The sequence below is a fragment of the Panthera uncia genome, chromosome F2 (genome assembly GCF_023721935.1).
Source record: "Panthera uncia isolate 11264 chromosome F2, Puncia_PCG_1.0, whole genome shotgun sequence".
Taxonomy (NCBI): domain Eukaryota; kingdom Metazoa; phylum Chordata; class Mammalia; order Carnivora; family Felidae; genus Panthera; species Panthera uncia.
The window spans coordinates 33,194,463-33,213,673 of record NC_064812.1 but is presented as its reverse complement, the minus strand read 5'-3'; the positions used below and the strand labels follow the sequence as shown (position 1 = coordinate 33,213,673).

General features: G+C 40.7%; 1 protein-coding gene across 1 annotated transcript in view; it reads right to left on the bottom strand.

The window, feature by feature from the left end:
• Positions 1 to 19,211, bottom strand: part of DPYS (dihydropyrimidinase) — an 82,438-nt gene that overhangs the window by 34,052 nt on the left and 29,175 nt on the right. The window contains exons 5-7 of the mRNA XM_049633016.1: positions 12,823 to 12,979; positions 11,744 to 11,885; positions 9,474 to 9,616 (exon numbers count right to left, since the gene is read on the bottom strand). Of these exons, the coding sequence (XP_049488973.1) occupies positions 9,474 to 9,616; positions 11,744 to 11,885; positions 12,823 to 12,979 (442 nt within the window). The remainder of the gene's footprint in view (positions 1 to 9,473; positions 9,617 to 11,743; positions 11,886 to 12,822; positions 12,980 to 19,211) is intronic.

The window sequence follows — 19,211 nt, the reverse complement described above, 5'->3', positions numbered from 1 at the left end:
TTGATACTTATTCTTTTCCAAATCCTAATGCTTAAAATAAACTGTGCTTACTCTGGCAAAGGCAAATGATCAAGATAGAATGGGTTACTGTGATCTGTTCCTAAGCTGATTTTCTTTTATAATTAGGAAAAAATGCCACTAATAGTAGTGAAGTCCCTGGAAATCATTTTCTAGTTCACTTGAAAAGTTCAGTTGCATAAGAACATGTTTAAATAAACAAGTTGGAATAAACAGTGGTTAAAATTTTACCCATCTGTAATCAGCAAAACTAGGTTTTTTTTTTAATGCGTAGTCAAAGCCTTTTTTTTTTAAAGCACAAAGGTGTTTTTTTTAAAGCCTCTTACGAAGGCCACAGAATAAATCTTAGGTGATTTGTTGGAATGGTTTCACAGCAAACAACTTTTCAAAGGAGTCACCTCTGGGGCCACTGAAGAGTTCTGCTTTAATCAGGTTATCTCAGCCGGAAGAACTCATCCAAGCTTCTCCATTTTAGTCATTCTTGGTGAAAATTAGAAGTGTGCATGAAGTACAAGAGATGGAGCTTTTACATGAAATAGAATTCTAGTGACTTTGGTCATGTCTGAATTAGGTCACTACTGCAAGGACTTGTGAATCACAACTGGAGCTGATCACAGCTTCCACTTATTCAATAAATTGACTGCCACTGACCACCTACCACTACATCGTCAGCAGGTAAGCCAAGAACCACTGAACATTAATCATGTACTAAGCGCTTTAATTATTTTGTGTTTTGTTTTTTCATTATACTATCTTAGATACGCATGACAATGCTATAAAATAAATATCACCACCATCATCATCATCGTCATCCCCGTTTTACAAATAAAGAGACTGAAATTCAGAAAAATTAGGTCACAATTCCCAAGGTCCCATCTAGTTACTAAGAGGCAGGGTAGGAGTTAAACCCCAAAGCCTTTCTCTTTACACTCTCTTTCTGCTCCTGCCCCCCAAGGAACCAGGAAGATGGGCAGGATTTTGTGTGGATTAGCAAAAGACAATTATTCCTCAAGATACTGTGCCATGATCCGTGGGAAAATGGCCATAAGTACTACATACAGCTATGGTCACTGCTATGACCGTAGCATGTGAAGGGTGCCCCTGGAGTGGTGCAAAGCACAGCCTGCACAACCTTAACCTGACGCCATGAATGTATGCGAGGCAACACGGTGAAAAATCATGGCATGAACTGCCATTTCCACCTGCATGCCTGGTCTGAGACCTGGGCCCCCACTCTTTCCTCCCACACATATGCACTGCCATGGTGTGCGTTTGGGAACCGAGGGAGGAGTTAGTCATAAACACTCTTAGAAACGGGCGTTAAAAGCAGAGTCATCGGGCTGACCAACGCTTATAAGCAGAAACGCAGCTGCTGTGTTCATGTGCACATCTGTGCAAGTATGTGTGTGTGTGCAGACTTCTTTTGAGGAGCAGGAAGACTAAAAGTCAAATCATACACAATGTGCAACTTCAGGGGAAAATGCCTAAGGTTTCCGTGAAACAGTCACTGATAATATAGCTATAATCATAAGCCGCCACTATTTGCCAACGGGCACCTTACTCCTTATCTCTTCTTTGTCCCCACACCCACAGCCCAATTACCCAAGGATGAAATAGTCATTCTCACCCCACTTTCCTGCACACACAACGCCCCCTCCAGAATCCAGGGGGCACTTTCACAGGCGGCAAGTTATTCCTCTTCACTGAATATACAGTAAAATTCATTCATCTCTATCGTTGCTGAGAAAGGGAAGGAAATTAAGCAGGAAGGACAGCACAATGCCTTTACGAATGGTGTATTCAAGGTCAAAGCCCACTATAATTGAGTTAAAAAATAATAAATGAAAATAGCTGTGAGCAAAATATGCCTGCTTTGCAGAATATGGTCCAGCTAGAAGTCTTCATTAAATGTTCCAGTGCGCACAATGTGTTAGCTATGCGTATGTGTGCTGGAGATTCTGCGAGATATCCTGTAGCTCATAAATACTGAAAAGGGACAGTTGCCATAGTAACTAAGTGCTATTTAATGAATACCGAAGAACCGAAGCTCATAGGATAGTCTTAAATTGCCGGAACGTGAGTTACTGCTGCTGCTGGGAGCTTGCAAGTAACTTACGTGCCATCCTCTCTAACACGATTTTTTAACAAGTTGGCTGATTTGACTGGTCTCTGTCTTGACCACATGACACGGCCAGATTCTCTCTTGACTCCGCATGAAAATCCTACCCCTGGTTTCTTCCCTTTGACTCTAAGTACCAAAACATTCTGCAGAAACGAGCCACACATTTAGATAAGGAATGTGTCCTGAAATTGGAATCTTTGACCCGAGTAGTGACACGTTGGGACACATACCTCTGTCACAAGCAATAGACACTGGTTCAGTGAGCCATCAAGCTGAATACAGCAGATTCTTTTTACTTCTGGAAAAGGTGGACGCTCCATATGCACCAAATGCAGTTTGTTTTTATTGTGCAATGACACAGAAGAACCACCGCAGTTGATTTTTGTGAGAACTTTGTACAGGCTAGTAACATCTTAGGTCATCTTGCATTAGGATGTCCAAACCTTCTCTACAGACCCCCAATTCCCTCTCACCATCCATCCCACATGTCAGATTTCTCATCCTGGAATCATCGGGCTTTTCACAGGTTTAAAAAAAAAACAACAACAACACAAAAAACATGGCTGCACTGCCTTTTCTTGGCTCTGGTCGCCCTCGGTAACTATAATGCGGCTCATTTTTAAGGTTACAGATTGTGTCGCAAGCATACTTACTTCTACATGCCATTAATAAATAATGAGAATTTAGAGAAAGGGGGAAACATCTATGTACCATGAAGCCAAAAATCATTAGCAAACACATCCATTCTCCAGAGGCTGGCTTGTTCTTGCATAACCAACACCTCAACTGGCCTCGTTGGGTCTCAGTGTGGGCTGTGGGTGCCCCCTTCAGGGTCTGGGGTGAAATGCATGCTGCTCTCATTTGAGATGCTAACTAGTCAGCTGGGCAATTGTTTTTGCTAAAACCTTTCAAGAAAATTTCAAAGGAAAATTCTGGCCAACCTCTAATGGTGTGGTCAGACAGAAAGCCCTCACATCACCAGGCTTCAGCTAATATTTAAACCAGGTAGGTAAAATAAAAGGCAGTGTCATTCAAGAAAAAAAAAACAAAACCTACAGATAGATTCATTTTGTTCATTGGATTCAACAATGCTTTCCACCAGATGAGCTCTGTTTATAATTGCCTCTGTCTGTGATGAACAACATGAAAGCTGGAGACAGGCAGCCCATGACCCCCTCACCTCCCTACTTGCTTCCACGACCTGAACCTGTTCTCTCTCTCACATAAGTTAAGGCCAGCCTTAACTGTCTCCTCCCAGACTCTCCCAGCACTGCCTTGGTTTACCTTGCCTCCATGTTTAGTCTTGACACTCAGGGCCAATGTGGTCCCATGCCAATGACGGTGCTAAGGTGAGAATGATCTTTGAACTTCTTGCTCCCGATATTCTTAACCCATTCCTGCTAAGACTGAGAGTATTTGACTTTGTATCTCATCCCCTCTCCCTCCACTGCCAGCTTCCTAAAAGCAGGGCCTGGCTCTGACACAGTCTGGACCCTCGTGTCTGGCTCATGGTGGTGCTCCCATGATGAGTGGCCGTGGGAATGAAGAAATGCAGTAAGGAAACTGTATTCACTTCATTTTCTTCTCTATAAGAGCTGCTTAACAAGCTAATTGCTCCCAACTTCAAAAATGAAAAAGACACAGAGAAAATAAGACCAGTGAAGCAATTCTTCCTCCTCTCCTTGGGAGATCCTTTCTACTCACATTCACCTTCATTCATTCAACAATCATTTATTGATAACTTGCAATAAGTTAAAAGCATAAGGTGAGGAAATGCTGCTCTTTGTACTTTTCCTTTCACTGTAATCGTTGCTGAATAGAATCTTTCCAACTTTCCCTCATGTCATTTCTTTATTTTTCACCAGTTACCTTAAGATATAATTGACACAGGGGTGCCTGGGTGGCTCAGCTGGTTAAGCATCAACTCTTGGTTTTGGCTCAGGTCATGATCTCCCAGTTCCTGAGTCCGAGCTCCACATTGGGCTCTGCTCTGACAGCACGGAGCCTGCTTGAGATTCTCTCTCTGCCCCTCCTCTGCCTGCATTCTCAATCTCTCTCTCAACATAAATAAACATGAAAAAATGTATAACTGACATGTAACATAGTATGAATTTAAGGTGACTTGATACACTTACATAGTGCAAAACGCTTACCACCAAGCATGAGCTGACCCCACCATCCTGTAACATAATTGCCACTTCCTTTTCACGGTAAGAACATTTAAGATCTACTCTCTTGGGAACTTTAAGTGTATAAGGCACTTGCAGCCATTTCTTAATTACACGAATCTTGCATGCAGTGTGGAAGGCTGGATCCATCTTGCTTGCCCGTTCAACATTTATTGTGCTTCTACTCTGTGCTGAACTGGGCCAGGCCCTGAAGATATAGAATCAATTAAGACATAAAACTAGAGGGGTGCCTGGGTGGCTCAGTCAGTTAAGCATCCAACTCTTGATTTCAGCTCAGGTCATGATCTCACAGTTCATGGGATTGAGCTCCAAGTTGGGTTCTGAGCTGACAGCTCAGAGTCTCTTTGGGGTTCTGTCTTTCCCTCGCTCTCTGCCCCAACCCACTCGTGTTCGTTCTCTCTCTCTCTCTCTCTCTCTCTCTCAAAATAAACTCATAAAACCACATAAAACTAGAGCATAATTCTCCACTCCCTAAGTGTGAGCTGTGCACAGTGACTTCCTTCTAAAAAGTACAATATGGAGGGGGGAAAATGAGTAAATTGTACAGCCAGCAGATCCAGGCCAACATCAGCAGTGACAGTCGTGTTGATAGCATATATCCTTCAAAGGATGGGATGAAAATGGCACTCTATACCCATAACCCAAGGCTAATAATGAGAAAAACACCAGAAAAACCGTAATAGAGAGACAGTCTACAAAATGCCTGACCAGTACTCCTCAAAACTTTCAAGGTCATCAAAAACAAGTTAGAGAAACTCATGGACCCTGGAGCCTAAGGAACCATGATGACTGAATGCCATGTGGTATCCTAGATGGGATCCGGAATAGGAAAAAGGAAATTAAGTAAAATCTAAGGAAGCCTCAAAGTATGGGCTCTAATTAATAGTAAAATATCAGTATTGGTTTATTAATTATAACAAATACACCAGAGGGATATAAGATAATAATAACGGAAACCGAGTGTGGGGTATATGGGAACTCTCTGTGCTAGCTTTGCAATTTTTATGTAAATCTAAAACTATTCTGAAATAAAACATTGATCTTAAAGACTGAATTCTACTTCAAGAATGTTAATGAGGGAGAAAGACAGTGAGTAAGGACTGTGGTCTGGTACTGTACGTGGGTGTGCAGGAGTCAGTGAGCTCAGTCTGCAAGGTGGGAAGAGGCAGACGCAGACAGGGGCAGGGCAGCAGCTAAGGATAGTGGGAAGCTACGGGTGCTGTACGGGCAGTTAGAGAAGGCTAAAAACATTGTTGTGCACCAGAAAGGTCCTCGTTGAGGTCATCAGCATAAATTTTGGTCAGGAACAGCCGGCCCAGATGAGCAACTTTCTCATAACAACCAGGCCAGGAATAGAGAGAGCCGGAGCTATGACTGACCTAGATAAGGAATCCGCATACCATTCCCACAAAATTCTCTCTTTTGATAGGAAGCACAATAAACACACTTTCTCTTTGTTCAAATATTCTTGCAGATTCATTATTCTGTGAAGCTCCCTCTTCAAACACCCCTTCTTTCCTGTTTCCCACATTCTGCAATTTTCACATTGAAAAGGATGAATAATGATAGTGCAAAAAAAATGGAGGGGGGGTGGCTTACAGAAAATTCTTAAACTAAAGGGTTGGAGAAGCAAGGAGAAGTCAAAGAAATCCAAAGGGGGCTGGATCATTTCAGTATATCCTGCCACGTAAAGATAACATTTCTCCATTTTTTAAAAGGACAGCAAAATGCAAAAGAAAAGCAAACAAACAAACAAAGGTCTCCAGTTTTTAAAAAGAATCTGAGGGTCAGAAAACCCAGTGGTTCACCGACCTCCCTGGTCACCTCAGGAGAACAGCCGTGACCACCTGAAAATGAAGACTGAAGCAAGAAACGACACCAGCTAAACTAGATAAATAGGAAGTAACCAAAACAACACAAATCTTGTCTCTGTGGAGTGCCTTCTTGATTTACAACACATTTTCGCATAAATTATCTCATGGGATTCTAACAAAAAATCTTATGAGGTAGGCTTAACAATTATTAATAATCTCATTTTACAAATGAGACAGAGGCTATTCAGGAACCCTAACTGACCTGCCTGGGTCCCCAGCTTGGCACTGATGGAGCTGTGACCAGCACCTACTCAGCAGGCTCTTAGGCTGTGCTGTTTAAAAGAAATTTTTTTTAATGTTTTATTTTATTTTTGAGAGACAGAGACAGAGCGTGAGCAGGGGAAGGGCAGAGAGAGAGAGAGCGGGAGAGGGAGACACAGAATCCGAAGCAGGCACCAAGCTCCAAGCTGTCAGCACAGAGCCCGACGCGAAGCTCGAACCTACAAACTCTGAGATCTTGACCCGAGCTGCAGTTGGATGCTTAACCGACTGAGCCACCCAGGCGCCCCTGTGTTGTTTCTATGTAGCCCTGTGCCCAGGCATGCGCAGTAAGCAGACGTAGGTAAAGAGGACATTGAGCTAATAATTAAACGCCAATATGTATCTTTATCTCAAAAGATTTGTATATGAAAATGTAAATAGTTAATTTCCTGCTATCATGACCGCTATAAAGTGAAGGACAAACATCAAATAAGAAAATTAAAGACTTGATAAGAGAGATAGAAAGAAACTTAAAAGCACAGAAACTTTTTAGTTTGACCTTAGGCTAGAAATGAGGGGCAGCAAGCAGGTAATATATAGACCTGAAAAAATAAGAAGTAAACATCTGGATCATTAAGCGCTATTCTGCAACAACTGAATAGGAAAGGAAGGACAAAACAATGTTACAGAAATCAGCAACTAAAACTTGTGCGAAAGTGCTCTAAATTTATATCGTCTGAAAACATGACTCAAAGAGACATAATCACAGCCTATAAATATCCACCGAGCAACAATATATGTGGAAATAAAGTAAGTGAATTATTCACACCCATAGGTTTGGATCATTTCTCTTTGTCCAGTTGTCTAAGGAAGACAATGCTCTACCCCTGAGCTGGTGTCACCCTCACAGATTAAAACAGCCAAGGATATGCTTAAGGTGAATCCTGCCAGAGAGAGCCAGGTGCAGGGTTAAAAAGAACCACAGGAATGGCCTCCCATGGTTCTTCACTCTGTTAGACACTGGATCACTCAATTGATGATTTTCATTTCTCCTTCACTTTTGAAAATGAATACAGAATAGAATCAAATCCAGGAAGTCTCTTCGTGACTGGACCACTTGATTGGAAGAAAAAACAGAACATGAACAAACAAGTATGGTATAAAGTGCTCTCTGCTTTGGCATTAGGAGATAGCATGGTACCAAATCTCCTGAAAGACCTAAAAGTTTGCAAAGTCAAAGACACTGGATCAAGGATCCTTGTATCAAACCTGTCATGGACGCCCTTGTGCTAAGGTCTTCCCATCGCCGTAAGGGGGAGTCCCGTTTGTTTTACCTTGAGATCACGTTTTAGATACAAAAATATGTTTTTAAACCACGGAGAACTGTGCAAATAGAAATGGTTGCAAATTAATATCATTATTAGGACTCGCCCAGATGCAATGCTTCAAAAACACCATTTCTCACAAATATTTTTCTGCATGATAGTGTTCTTCCTTTTGAAATTTTCGAGGTTTCCTGATTAAGTCTCATCATCTCCATAAGCCACAAATCATTTCAAAAGACCTATCTGTCCCAGTACTTGGGGGCAATCAAAACCGTTTGAATCACAGCAGAAATGATGCTGGGCGGGTCCCTGCTGGGTGTACAAGAGCGTGAGTAGAGTGACATTTAAGACACCAGGAGCTCTCTAAACACAGCATGCTCAATTTGTCCGCAAACCAACCCAAGACCAAGCAATTTTTTTCCCTTTGTCTCCCCAAGGACATTTTTTTTTCTAGTCTAGTAGAGAAGCTGCTCCAAATGTGAGTTTATTTGTCATCATTTCTTCTGCGTAGAGAGGGGCCTAGATGATTTGACAACCAGATATTTTGTCCTTAAGTAAGCAATAGTTCCTTGTTAATACCATAGCAACAAAGACCCTGAGTTGTTCCTCGTTGGCATCTTAGGACATCGTCTTAAATAAGATGTTCGTACCACCATGCCCTGCACTGCTTGACTGTAAACCAGAAACAAGATGGTACACATTCAGTGCAGGCTGCTTGCAATGACTATGGATGGCCAGTGGTGTGAACTGGCGCTTGGGTTCTGAGGGAATCCCCAGAGAGTGCTAAACTAAAAAAGACAAGCCTTTTCTACAGGAATACCTGGTGCTTATTTTTTAAGCTCATAGCAATGGTAGCTCTCATGCTTCTCAGTCTTCTTTTCCCCAGAGGGTAGTCCAGGAGACTTTCAACTGAAGCTGGGTCTTTGTGACAACAGCACCTCCAAGAAACTGAAGACTTCTGCTTAATACAACATATAAACCCAGTAGACTTTGAATAAATGCCATTCAGTGGGGGTAGAAGGTGTATATATCCCTATTTACACACATGCACACACATACAATATTAAAGTAGGTGGGGTTTTCTCCATTACAAATGCAAAGGCTATAGAAAACACAAATTGGGATGCAGGTGTTGTCTCTGCTGATGTCTTACAAGGAGAAATTACCAGAGCTTTGGCCTCTGTTGAATGCTTTCCTGAGTTGGTGGAATTTGTGAAATCTGCAATATTAACATAGAATTAAAGAAATAGGAAACAAAAAGCTGGAGTCTACTGGGAATGACAAGCTCAAGATGAAATCAACTGGAAAATCTGGCTAACTAAAAGTGACATTCTTTGTGCTGGAATTTTTCTATCTGAAAGCTTTAAAAAGGCTATAATTATTTTGGGTTTTCAATTCAGCCCTTTCCAAACTAAGCCTTCTAGTTTCTTCATTGCGCCATACCGTCCCTCCATGTGAACTCAGGTGTCTGCCAAGCTTACCATTGAAGCGGTAAATTCATACTGGTTTTATACCCAGATGCATTATCCAAGGAATGGTAAGCAACACAACTTTTTTGTCCTCTGTGTCCAGGAAAACAAAGGGATACTTGTACATCAAAACTTTTATCTTGTGCACAGGCTCAAAATACAGGCTAAATAAGTCACCCACAAGAAGAGTCTGATTAAGACCAATAAATCATTTCTTTGCAAGTTAGCGCTTCTTCTCCCTGGAGAAGCTAAGGAATACAAGAACTTAGACCTACCTTGTGGCTTTTGGGTCCCAAATCACAATGTCTGCATCTGATCCCACCGCGATTCTTCCTTTTCTTGGATAGAGATTAAAGACTTTAGCTGCATTTGTGCTGGTAACTGCCACAAATCGATTTTCGTCCATTTTGCCACTATGCTGTAAAACAATCCAAGAGAGAAAATGCATTTGCTTTAATGACCATATGCTTAAAAATCTCCTATCAATTAAGGTGCAAGATTTGTCTCTTAAAACTCAACAGAACTGTAGTTAATTTCTTATATTGGGGAGCATAACACATCTGTGGATACTGGTAGGTCTTAAATTATCACAATGATAATGATGGGGATGATGGGGTAACACATGGAAGCCTGAAGACAACTTTTCAAAAACCTGTCAGTTTAATGCCCACCCCCCACTAATTGCCCCCATCCTTCCCAGAATCACACAGACAACAGCTAAATGTTAGCAATAGTGGTTTCAATTTTTGTTTGGAGTTTACTACTGCCACCCACTACAATTTTAATCTGACTTGTTTATTGCAGACCTAAAATGTATGAGATGATCATGTAGACAATACGAAGAATATGATAGAGTTAAATTAAGACAGACCTTTAAATCAGTGGCAACACTTCTAGAAAGAGGAAAAAATCAATTCAAGAGGTTAAATTTTGCGCTATTGAAATGTACATGAACCAATAATCATGGACAGTCTATTATAAGAGATTTTCATATGGACAAACTTTGGACAAATGTGGTCTCTCTAAACTGATATGATTTGTTTTTTTTAAATGTTGAGAGTTTATCCCTATGCACAGTTATATGGTTAGAAGCATTCTTAAGGGTTATTTAATTATCAGTGTGTCAATGTTTCACAAAATGATGAAGAACCACATCCTGAGAGTAATATTCCCATGAGCAAACCCCCTTAATGTTTCATAAAATAACAGTTCCTGGATGCTATTAAGAAATAGTCTATCACTTTGAAGTCATTTATGCACTTGACGTGGTATGAAAATTTGCTGTAATGCACATACTCATTGTAATAGCACAAGTTCAGAGAAAAAGGTTGAAACTTCAGCAAGAAAATCTATGCAAACAGGAAGACCAGAAGAGTCATCTGGGTTGATTAGAGTTTGGGTAGAGGTAAAAAGGGCTGAAAGGATGATTAGCAGAAGATAGGGCTGTCAAGATGTTTTGAAGATCCTCACATGTAAATTAATTGTTCAAATATCATCCCACAAATTATGGAGGATATTGAAGGATTTTAGAGAAGAAAGCATGAATAGTCCTTTGGCTTTGGAAGGCAGCTCTGGTCCTAAACTATAGCATAGGCCGTAGCAAATGAGAGACCAGCAGCAGGGGCACCAGGTGTGAGACTACTGCAATAGTCCAAACAAGGGACGGGCCTCAAACTAGAGTAGTAAACACGAAGATAAAAATAAGGAGACATGTTAGAAATAGAATTGACAAGAACTGGTAAATAATTAAGAGTTAGACATGAATGGTATGTGGAGGGGATTCTGAGGTGTGAGATATGGTTAATGTGTCATCTAAGGGAGGGTTTCTGAGAGATGGGTGAGAATGGTGTGACAATGGTGGCCCCAGGGGTAACCAGGCAAGTCTCCCCCTGCTGATCTTTACGACTGCACATGTCAAATGGCTGGACAGGTTGACATATGGACATTTAGCCACTTGATTCTTCTCCATGCTCAGGGAGAACATTTTAAATTGTGGGTATTTACAATAATCTCTGGTTCTAGACTTTGGATTATTATTTATGTGACTTTACACAGAAGTTTCAAAAATATGATATTCAACGGTCCTCAAAAAGAGACATCCACAAAAATTTCATGAAAAAGAAAAATTTCTCCTTTATTATGAACATAATAAAAATCCTTCATGTATTTTCAGTCATTCCAAGTGTTTACACCAATGACACATGAGGAACTGGGATTCAAAACCATGAGAAATCAAGTAGAAGGGCTATAACATTTCACTGACTTGGAGAGTAATCCTCCTGGTACCCAGTCTAAATTTACCTCCTAATGTCTGCATAATGATGCAATGTATCTTCTGAACTAAATTATGTGAGAAGAAAATTATTTCTTATTGTTACCCTGGAGGAATGGGGTGGCCGTGGTCATGGTGCTGCATTCTGAGTCTCCACTGTAATAAAAACAATCAAAAAGCCTTTCTCTGACAGTTTGCAACACTCTGATCCTGAAACAAGCCAGATCCTGGTTACAGAGTTCAGCAAAACAAGCTGGGTCCCGTGAAACTCACCACGCCTTTTTCCCATATTACTGACATCCGGTCCTCAACACCATTCACCCCATTGGGAATCTTCGTGAAATCATCCTTCCCAAGAGCTTTCTGGCAGGTGTTGAAAGTGCAGTGGTCAGTTCCTGTTGTGGTTAGATCACCACTGGAAAAGAAGAACACACCAGAGTGTGCGATAAATACATAAAAGACGTCAAGAGGAAACTACCAGAACTTTCCGGTTCTCCTGATGCTCCTCAACTGAAAGTCAGAAAACTGCAGTGGAGAATGAGAAGCTGTTTCAAGTATGTGTTTCATCCATACTCATCTCTATTCTAGGAAGTGCTTTTAGAAAATAAGACCCTTACAAGAAGCCTGATGCACCATCACGTGCAGGCCAGAAAAACTGGTTCCAGGCTCCCTCACTTGTAGGTTCTGTGGTTATGAGTTTGTTCAATGCTCAGTTTCTTATCTAGAAATTAGTGATGACATGTACTAGATGACAATTATATTAGGGTCACTGGCAATAACGTAAGGGAAAATTCCTTGTGAGTAGAGCCTTACACAAAGATGAGCCTCAGTGACCCGCATGGACAGAGGCAGCTCCTGCCCAAATGGCAATGTTGTGATGGGCAGACATGTGACAACTGGCTGAGGATGTTCGTGTCACCAGCAACAGATAGCCTGCTTTGACTTGCGAATAATCTCAGAGATGTACCTATACAGGCACATCTGGTTCTTGGGTTACAGCAGCACAGAAAAATATTCAAGAATATGTGAATGATAGAAACAAAGCACAGTGAAGAGACCCGGTTCTATACGGGATAGAAAGGGCAAGGAAACAATTAGAAGAGAGTCAAACTTCAGTAAAAATTATCTGATTTCTCTGCGTCCAGGAGAGATTTTGACACCATATCATAATTAAGCCACTGCTCGTTGGTCTCAGGTAAGGGAGTCCCCAGCACCTATCATGTCAAGTAGAGCAGGACACTGGAGGTCGATGGAAGGTCAGATGGTGGACAAGATGTCCTACATTCAAATCTGAGACTCATCTAACACCTTATTTTGGCAAAACACTTCACACCCATCTGCTCAAAGATTACTTAGCCAATAGATTCATGAGGAAGTCAGGCGTTGATGGGTCTGGTCGCAGGGGTGGGCCCATAACATGGTGGGCTGCATGGTGCCAGTCTTTATGCCAGTAGTGAGTGCCATCTGTGCCGAGACTTGCCGCTATGGGTTCTCCATAGACCACTTTCCCTGGAAATTTCAAAGGACACATTCAGTACTTTAATTTGCTCTCAAGAGAACCATCTGACAAACATAAATATTAGTCTTCTCTGGGCTAGTGAGAGATGATAGGAATCCCAAACTAGAATTTACCTTTTGTGAACAGGATTTAAAAATTAAAACTACTGTTTGGGCACCTGGGTGGCTCAGTCGAGTAAGCGTCCAACTTCGGCTCAGGTCTTGATCTCACAGTTTGTGTGTTTAAGCCCCGTACCGGGCTCTCTGCTATCAGCAGAGAGCCCGTTTCAGATCTTCTGTCTCCCTATCTCTCTGCCCCTTCCCCATTCATGCGCACTCTCTCTCTTGCTTGCTCAAAAATAAACATTAAAAAAAAAAAAGAATGATACCTGGTTTAAAAAAAAAAAATTAAAGCTACTGCTTATTGAGCATCTACTATGTTCCAGTCAATGTCCATTCGTGTTGTGGTAGACGATTATATGCTTTCACTGATACTAGGCTTGACCACGTGGCTTACTTTGGCCAATTAAACATGAATGGAAGTAACATGGGCTGCTTCCAAGCAGAAGCTGTTAAAGCCACAGTGAGTTTTCTTTCTGACCTTAGACTATCAGAGACTGCTTCTTCAGTTGTCCCTCAGGATGAAGAGAATATGGAACAGAGGTAGAGCCGACCAATGACGGACACGAGTATGAATGAGAAATAAATCTCTGCAGTTATAAACCATTGATATTTTAGATGTATCTGTTAGTGCAGCATGATCTAGCAAATGCTGGCTGATATGTGTGCCATTCTAATGAAAGGATCTCAAAACCCTACCGGGGAAGTGCTATCATTATCTCCATTAAAAGATGAAGAAAAAGCTTGTCTTTTAAATAGCTTCTGTTATTATAACAGAAGTGAAATGACTTCTGCACAGTTGCATTACATGTACTCCACATGCCGTCAATGAAGTGGAGGAGTCAGGATCTGAATCTGGGCATTTTTCACTCCTAACTTCTGTGCTATACCCCTGATGACAATTACCACATGGTCATATGGAGTTTAACCACAGTATATCTCTACTGCAAATACACCGAGAATCTCTTCACACCCTTGAGAAAAAAACAAAAAACAAAAAACCTCCTCCAAAAACTTATGTTAAATAGAAAGAACACTCAGATAATATAATTGTAGCCAGCAATGCATATTCTAAAAATCATGCAAATGAGGCCATCAAAAGCAAACGGTGTTAGAAAAGCTAATAGTGCAGAGTAAATTTGAATTTAAAATCAGAATCCTATCTCTGATTAGCATTTGTTGGAATAATAGATACACCGACATCAAGCTGATCATCCCCAACCAGCCACAGAGGTGAACGCAGAGTAAACAGATCCTGGCACACCTAACTAGCTCACTCTGGCTAGTCAGTCACCGGATTTCAGCTCAAATCCTCGATATAGAACTGAAATTAACTCATTTCTTCAGAGAGTACTGACAGCGGATGGCCACCAGTTGCTTTCGTCGCGTACTACTAGAATGTAGCATCCTATTACCTCCCAAATCATCTCTTCCCGCTTTCCTCTTGCAAACCACGAAACAAGGCTTACTGAAGCCTAACAAACCTTGCTTCTTAAGTAACCAAGTACCAAACATGGTCAATAAAAGTTATGCCCCAAGATAGCCATGGCTAAGATCTTTCACTTTCATCACACACACACACACACACACACACACACACACAGACATACACACACACACACACAAACACACAGCACACACACATGCTGAATCCCACCCGCATCCTCTTGCCTACTGCCCTGCTCCCAGGAAAGAAGAAATGCCACTTGTATCTCGTTCTGGTGTGTAGAACAAGAAGCAATCCTTTTTCATGTGAACTAAGAGGTAATGTACTATTTGCTGGAGGGATAGAAAGATGGACCCAATATCTGACTTGCAGGCATGTAGTGACCTTCCTATCCCAAGAGAACATACAGATGCTCAGACACTGAAAAACTCAGAGACTTGATCTGCAATCAGTTTACAAACTGTCAACTCAGGATTTTCCGTGGTGCTTCATCATGTGGGAACGATTCTTATCACATGCTCTATTCAATCATTTGGCCCATCAAGGTGAGATGGGAACACAGTTTCAAAGTTCTACAAATTTATTAGCTCTCAGGAAAAATTAAAAGCGTCAGCAACTAGCAGGAGTCTGCCAGGACTGTTTTGAAACCAGATGACATGTAATCTCCTTGGAAGGCTTTAACACCTTTAAAATGTGACAGGCCACTGTGTTGGTATACATAACAAACTCTTCATTAACTGGGCTATTTCCAACTGTCTCCCCATTCATTAAGCATCTGCAAATATATTAAAAAATTAAATAAAAGGTAAAAATTCCTAACTACTCTACCTCCTATTTCACAATGGTTCTAAGACATTAACAACAACAACAACAACAACAACAACAACAACAAAACAGATAGTATGCAAGAAGTAAAAAAGGGAAGGAAAATGAAGGGACTGGGTAGTTCGTAAATTGGAGAATCACACTAGATAATTCAGCATAATTGTGGGCTTTATTAGATTTAGGCCAAAAATAAAATAAGAAAAACAAAAATATCTAACATCTTATAGCACTGCAAATACAGTTTGAAATTCACGTATCTCATTTGGCTTTCACAGCAACCCTCAAGCTGGTGTGACAGATAAAGCATCTGATGCTCAATGAGACTAACTAATTTGCCCAAGTCACACAGGTAGTAAATGATAACCAGAATTAGAATCCTAGTATTTTGACTTATCGTACATACACATTGCGTTACCAGGAAAAGTGTTATTCTTCATTTCTTGGTTAAGAGCATGTGTTTTTAAATGTTTAAATCAACCACAAGGTCTTTGTGGTTGTGGCTGGGAAATTTTCCAATTTCATTTACTGGTGTCATTTACTACGCTTAGCAGGTTGGTAATGAAAAGTGCTATATCTTTCCTAGTCTGGTGCTCTCCTGATTACATTTGAGGCACATGGTTTCAACAACTCTCCGGAGATAGGGCATCTTCGTCATTAATCTCCTCCCACTGTCTCAGCAAGGTTCACATTGTATCATTCCCTGTCTACCCATACAGGTTCTCTCTTTCTTTCTCCATCGTTTGGCCCAAAACCAAAAAAGTCTCTGCACTTATGATGCTATCTCCTACGTTAAGGACTTCTGCCCTCTAAGAGATTCTAAAGATTTCCAAATGATGAAACATGTCAAGGCATTTATCAGATGAAAGTGATAGAGCAGATGTTCACACCTTGTCTAGATTTGTGAATAGCACTTAGTCAAGTCCCAAGATCTGTTATAAAAGGTTGGAAAATGCAGAGAAGCCAGCACAGGTGGCCCGGAGTAGAAGCACTGGCTACCAACAGAAAGCCAAGCACATCTATAAAACTATTTTTTCCTAGCAAGAAGGATAGAGTATAATAACATTTCTGGGCTCTGTTTTGGTTCAAAATATTACATTTACACAGAAAGGAAAACACTGAGAAGGAAAACACATAGAAGCAACATAATAGAGTAGATCACACAGATTTGGGTTCAAATCCTGATTTTGCTACTTTTTAGACGGCGACCGTATGCAAGATGACTGATTGTTCTTAGTCTCAGTTTTTCTCCTCTATGAAGTGGGGTCACAATGTCTCTCCAGTGTGGCAATTTTGTGAGGATCAAATACATCAATATATATGAAAGTACTTAGCATCTTCTTGGGACTCTGGGTTCACTTCATGTTATGGGCTGGATTGTGCCCCTTGCCAAAATTCAAATGGTAAAGTCCTAACCTTCAGTATGTCACAATGTGATTGTATTTGGAGGGTCCTTTATAAAGGTAATTAAGTTAAAATGAGGTCATTAGGGTAAGCCCTAATCCAATATGAGAGGGGTCTTCTAAGAAGAGGAAATTTGGACACAGATACATACAGAGGGAAGACACTGTGAAGGCACAGGGAGAAGATAGTCATCTACAGACAAAGGACAGAGGTCCGCAGTACATCCTTTGCTGCCCTCAGAACCAACCCTGTCAACACTTTGATCTTCTAATCTCTGATACTGTAAGAAAATTTGTTTCTGTCGCTTAAACTGCCCAATCTGTGGTACTTTGTTACTGCAGCAAATACATTCCACAAATGTTAGTTTCCTTATGGTTACACAATTCTTTTTAAAAAGTGTTTTAAAATGGCCAATCTTCAACTGCTTTGCAGTTGGTCGTAAGGTAGATCACCTTGCTCTAAATTTAAAGGCCAAGGGAGTGTTTAGATGTTCATGTACAAAAAAAGAAAGCCTGAGATTCAGATCACCTTGATTGAGCTGCATATTAATCCTTCCTTAGGAACAGCATGGGTTACTAAGCATCAGTAAAACATGCTTGTGATAAGATAACAAGATCTGACTTACTCTTGTTCAGCTCTAACAAACAGCGGTCAACTCAAACACAGAGAGAGAGAAAGGCCCCTGGATGGACCTTCCTCCCCATCTTTTAAAACACAAAAGGAATATGGCTGGGCAGGGGGAGGAGAGGTAAATAACCCAGAGTTTAAATAAAGACAGAGTTTAAATAAAGTGGAAAATAAGACATTTAAAACCTCTCTGTAATAGAAGTTTATATTTTACAGCAATAAACTTGGAAAGTAAAGCTTTCTCCAATAAGGAAAGCCAAATCACATCAAACAAACAAAAAAACCCCAACCACAGTGTAGCCCAGTTCACCATAAGTTACTTGAGGATCAAAATTAACTTCATCATTTTTGCAAATCCAATGCCTAGAGCCCTGTGACTAGCATATATCTGGTGCCCAATAATTTGGTTTTCTTTACGTAAAAAGTATAAAGAAAACATTTTATTAACAAATTCAGATGAGAGTCCTATTTGTACCCTATAGTCAGGAATATGGATACAAAATAGAGTTGAACTCTATTGAGACGAGTTAAACTGGAAACTAAAAAAAGGGATTAAAAATTTCAGTCATAGTTGGGAAATAAATTATAACAGATATACATAAGTAGAACATCAAGTAAGTTCTGAGAGAAGTCACCACCATTACAAATAAAGCACCAGAAAAACAGTGAATCCATGTTCTATTGGAAAGGGAGGGGAAGGTAAACGATATATATTTTTTGAAAGGCGATTAATAATTCCAGATGCCAATATATGGAGAAAAGGAACGTGTATAACCAAAGCTACTCAAACCAAAATAAAAAGTGTCACTGAAGCCAATGGCACATATTGACACATACACTATTTGGACAAAGACTGCAGTGAGTGAAAGCGGTCTGGGGCCGGGCAGATGGGAACTTCTATATGTGACACAAATCCAGCTGGTTGGTCCAACGTTATGTGTGGGGTATGAAGCAAGGGCAGCAGATTCTGCTTCTAAAAGAAAAAAGGATATCATTCTAGGTACAGCCTTCTGGTTCCCTTACCTCATTTTTGCAAAAGTGGTTTCTCACACGAAGGATGAGAACTAACCTAGTTCTGGTTACTCAATTTAGAGGAACTAAGACTAGAAATAAGCATGAAATTTAAATTCCTTGCAAACTGTCAAAAGCAACTCCAATTTCAATGGCTTGCCCATGACATTCTTATTCTTTTTCCTGTAACCCGCTTTTTGCTTTTTATCGCAAGTGTTAAAAGAAAACATCAAGGTATGAACAAAGGGAAACCTCAGGCTTCAAGTTAAAGTTGGTGGACCGAATGTGCATTTCTATCTTTCTTCCCAGTTCACACCCAAACCCCGGCAAAGCTGTACAAGAGATGGCCCATACCCACAACTGCTCTGAGAATGAAGGAGGGACCGGGGCTGGCCAGAAGTCTGGGTAGATTTTAGGAAGACAGAAAGCAGAGAGATGGCAATAGCTTTATGAAGAAAAGTAGAGGGAGCCTCCACTATAGCTTGAACTCAAAGTAGAGGAAGTCATGGTGAGCATTTTTCCCAGGGTGGGAAGGGCACTTGGCACCTCTTTCTCTTCTCCTTCTGGAATGGCCATAACATGAATGTTGTTTTTGATTCTTTCACTGTGTTCCATAATGCCTGTTGGCTTTCTTCACTCTTTCATTCTTTTTTTCCTCTTTAGTCTTCCCACTGGGTAATGTCCCAGGTTCTATAATCCAGCCCTTGATTCTTTCCTCTGCCTGGTCGAGTCTACTTCTGAAACTCCCTGTTGAACTTTTCAGTTCAATTATTCTATTTTATTAACTCTAAGATTTTTGGGTTTTGTTTGTTT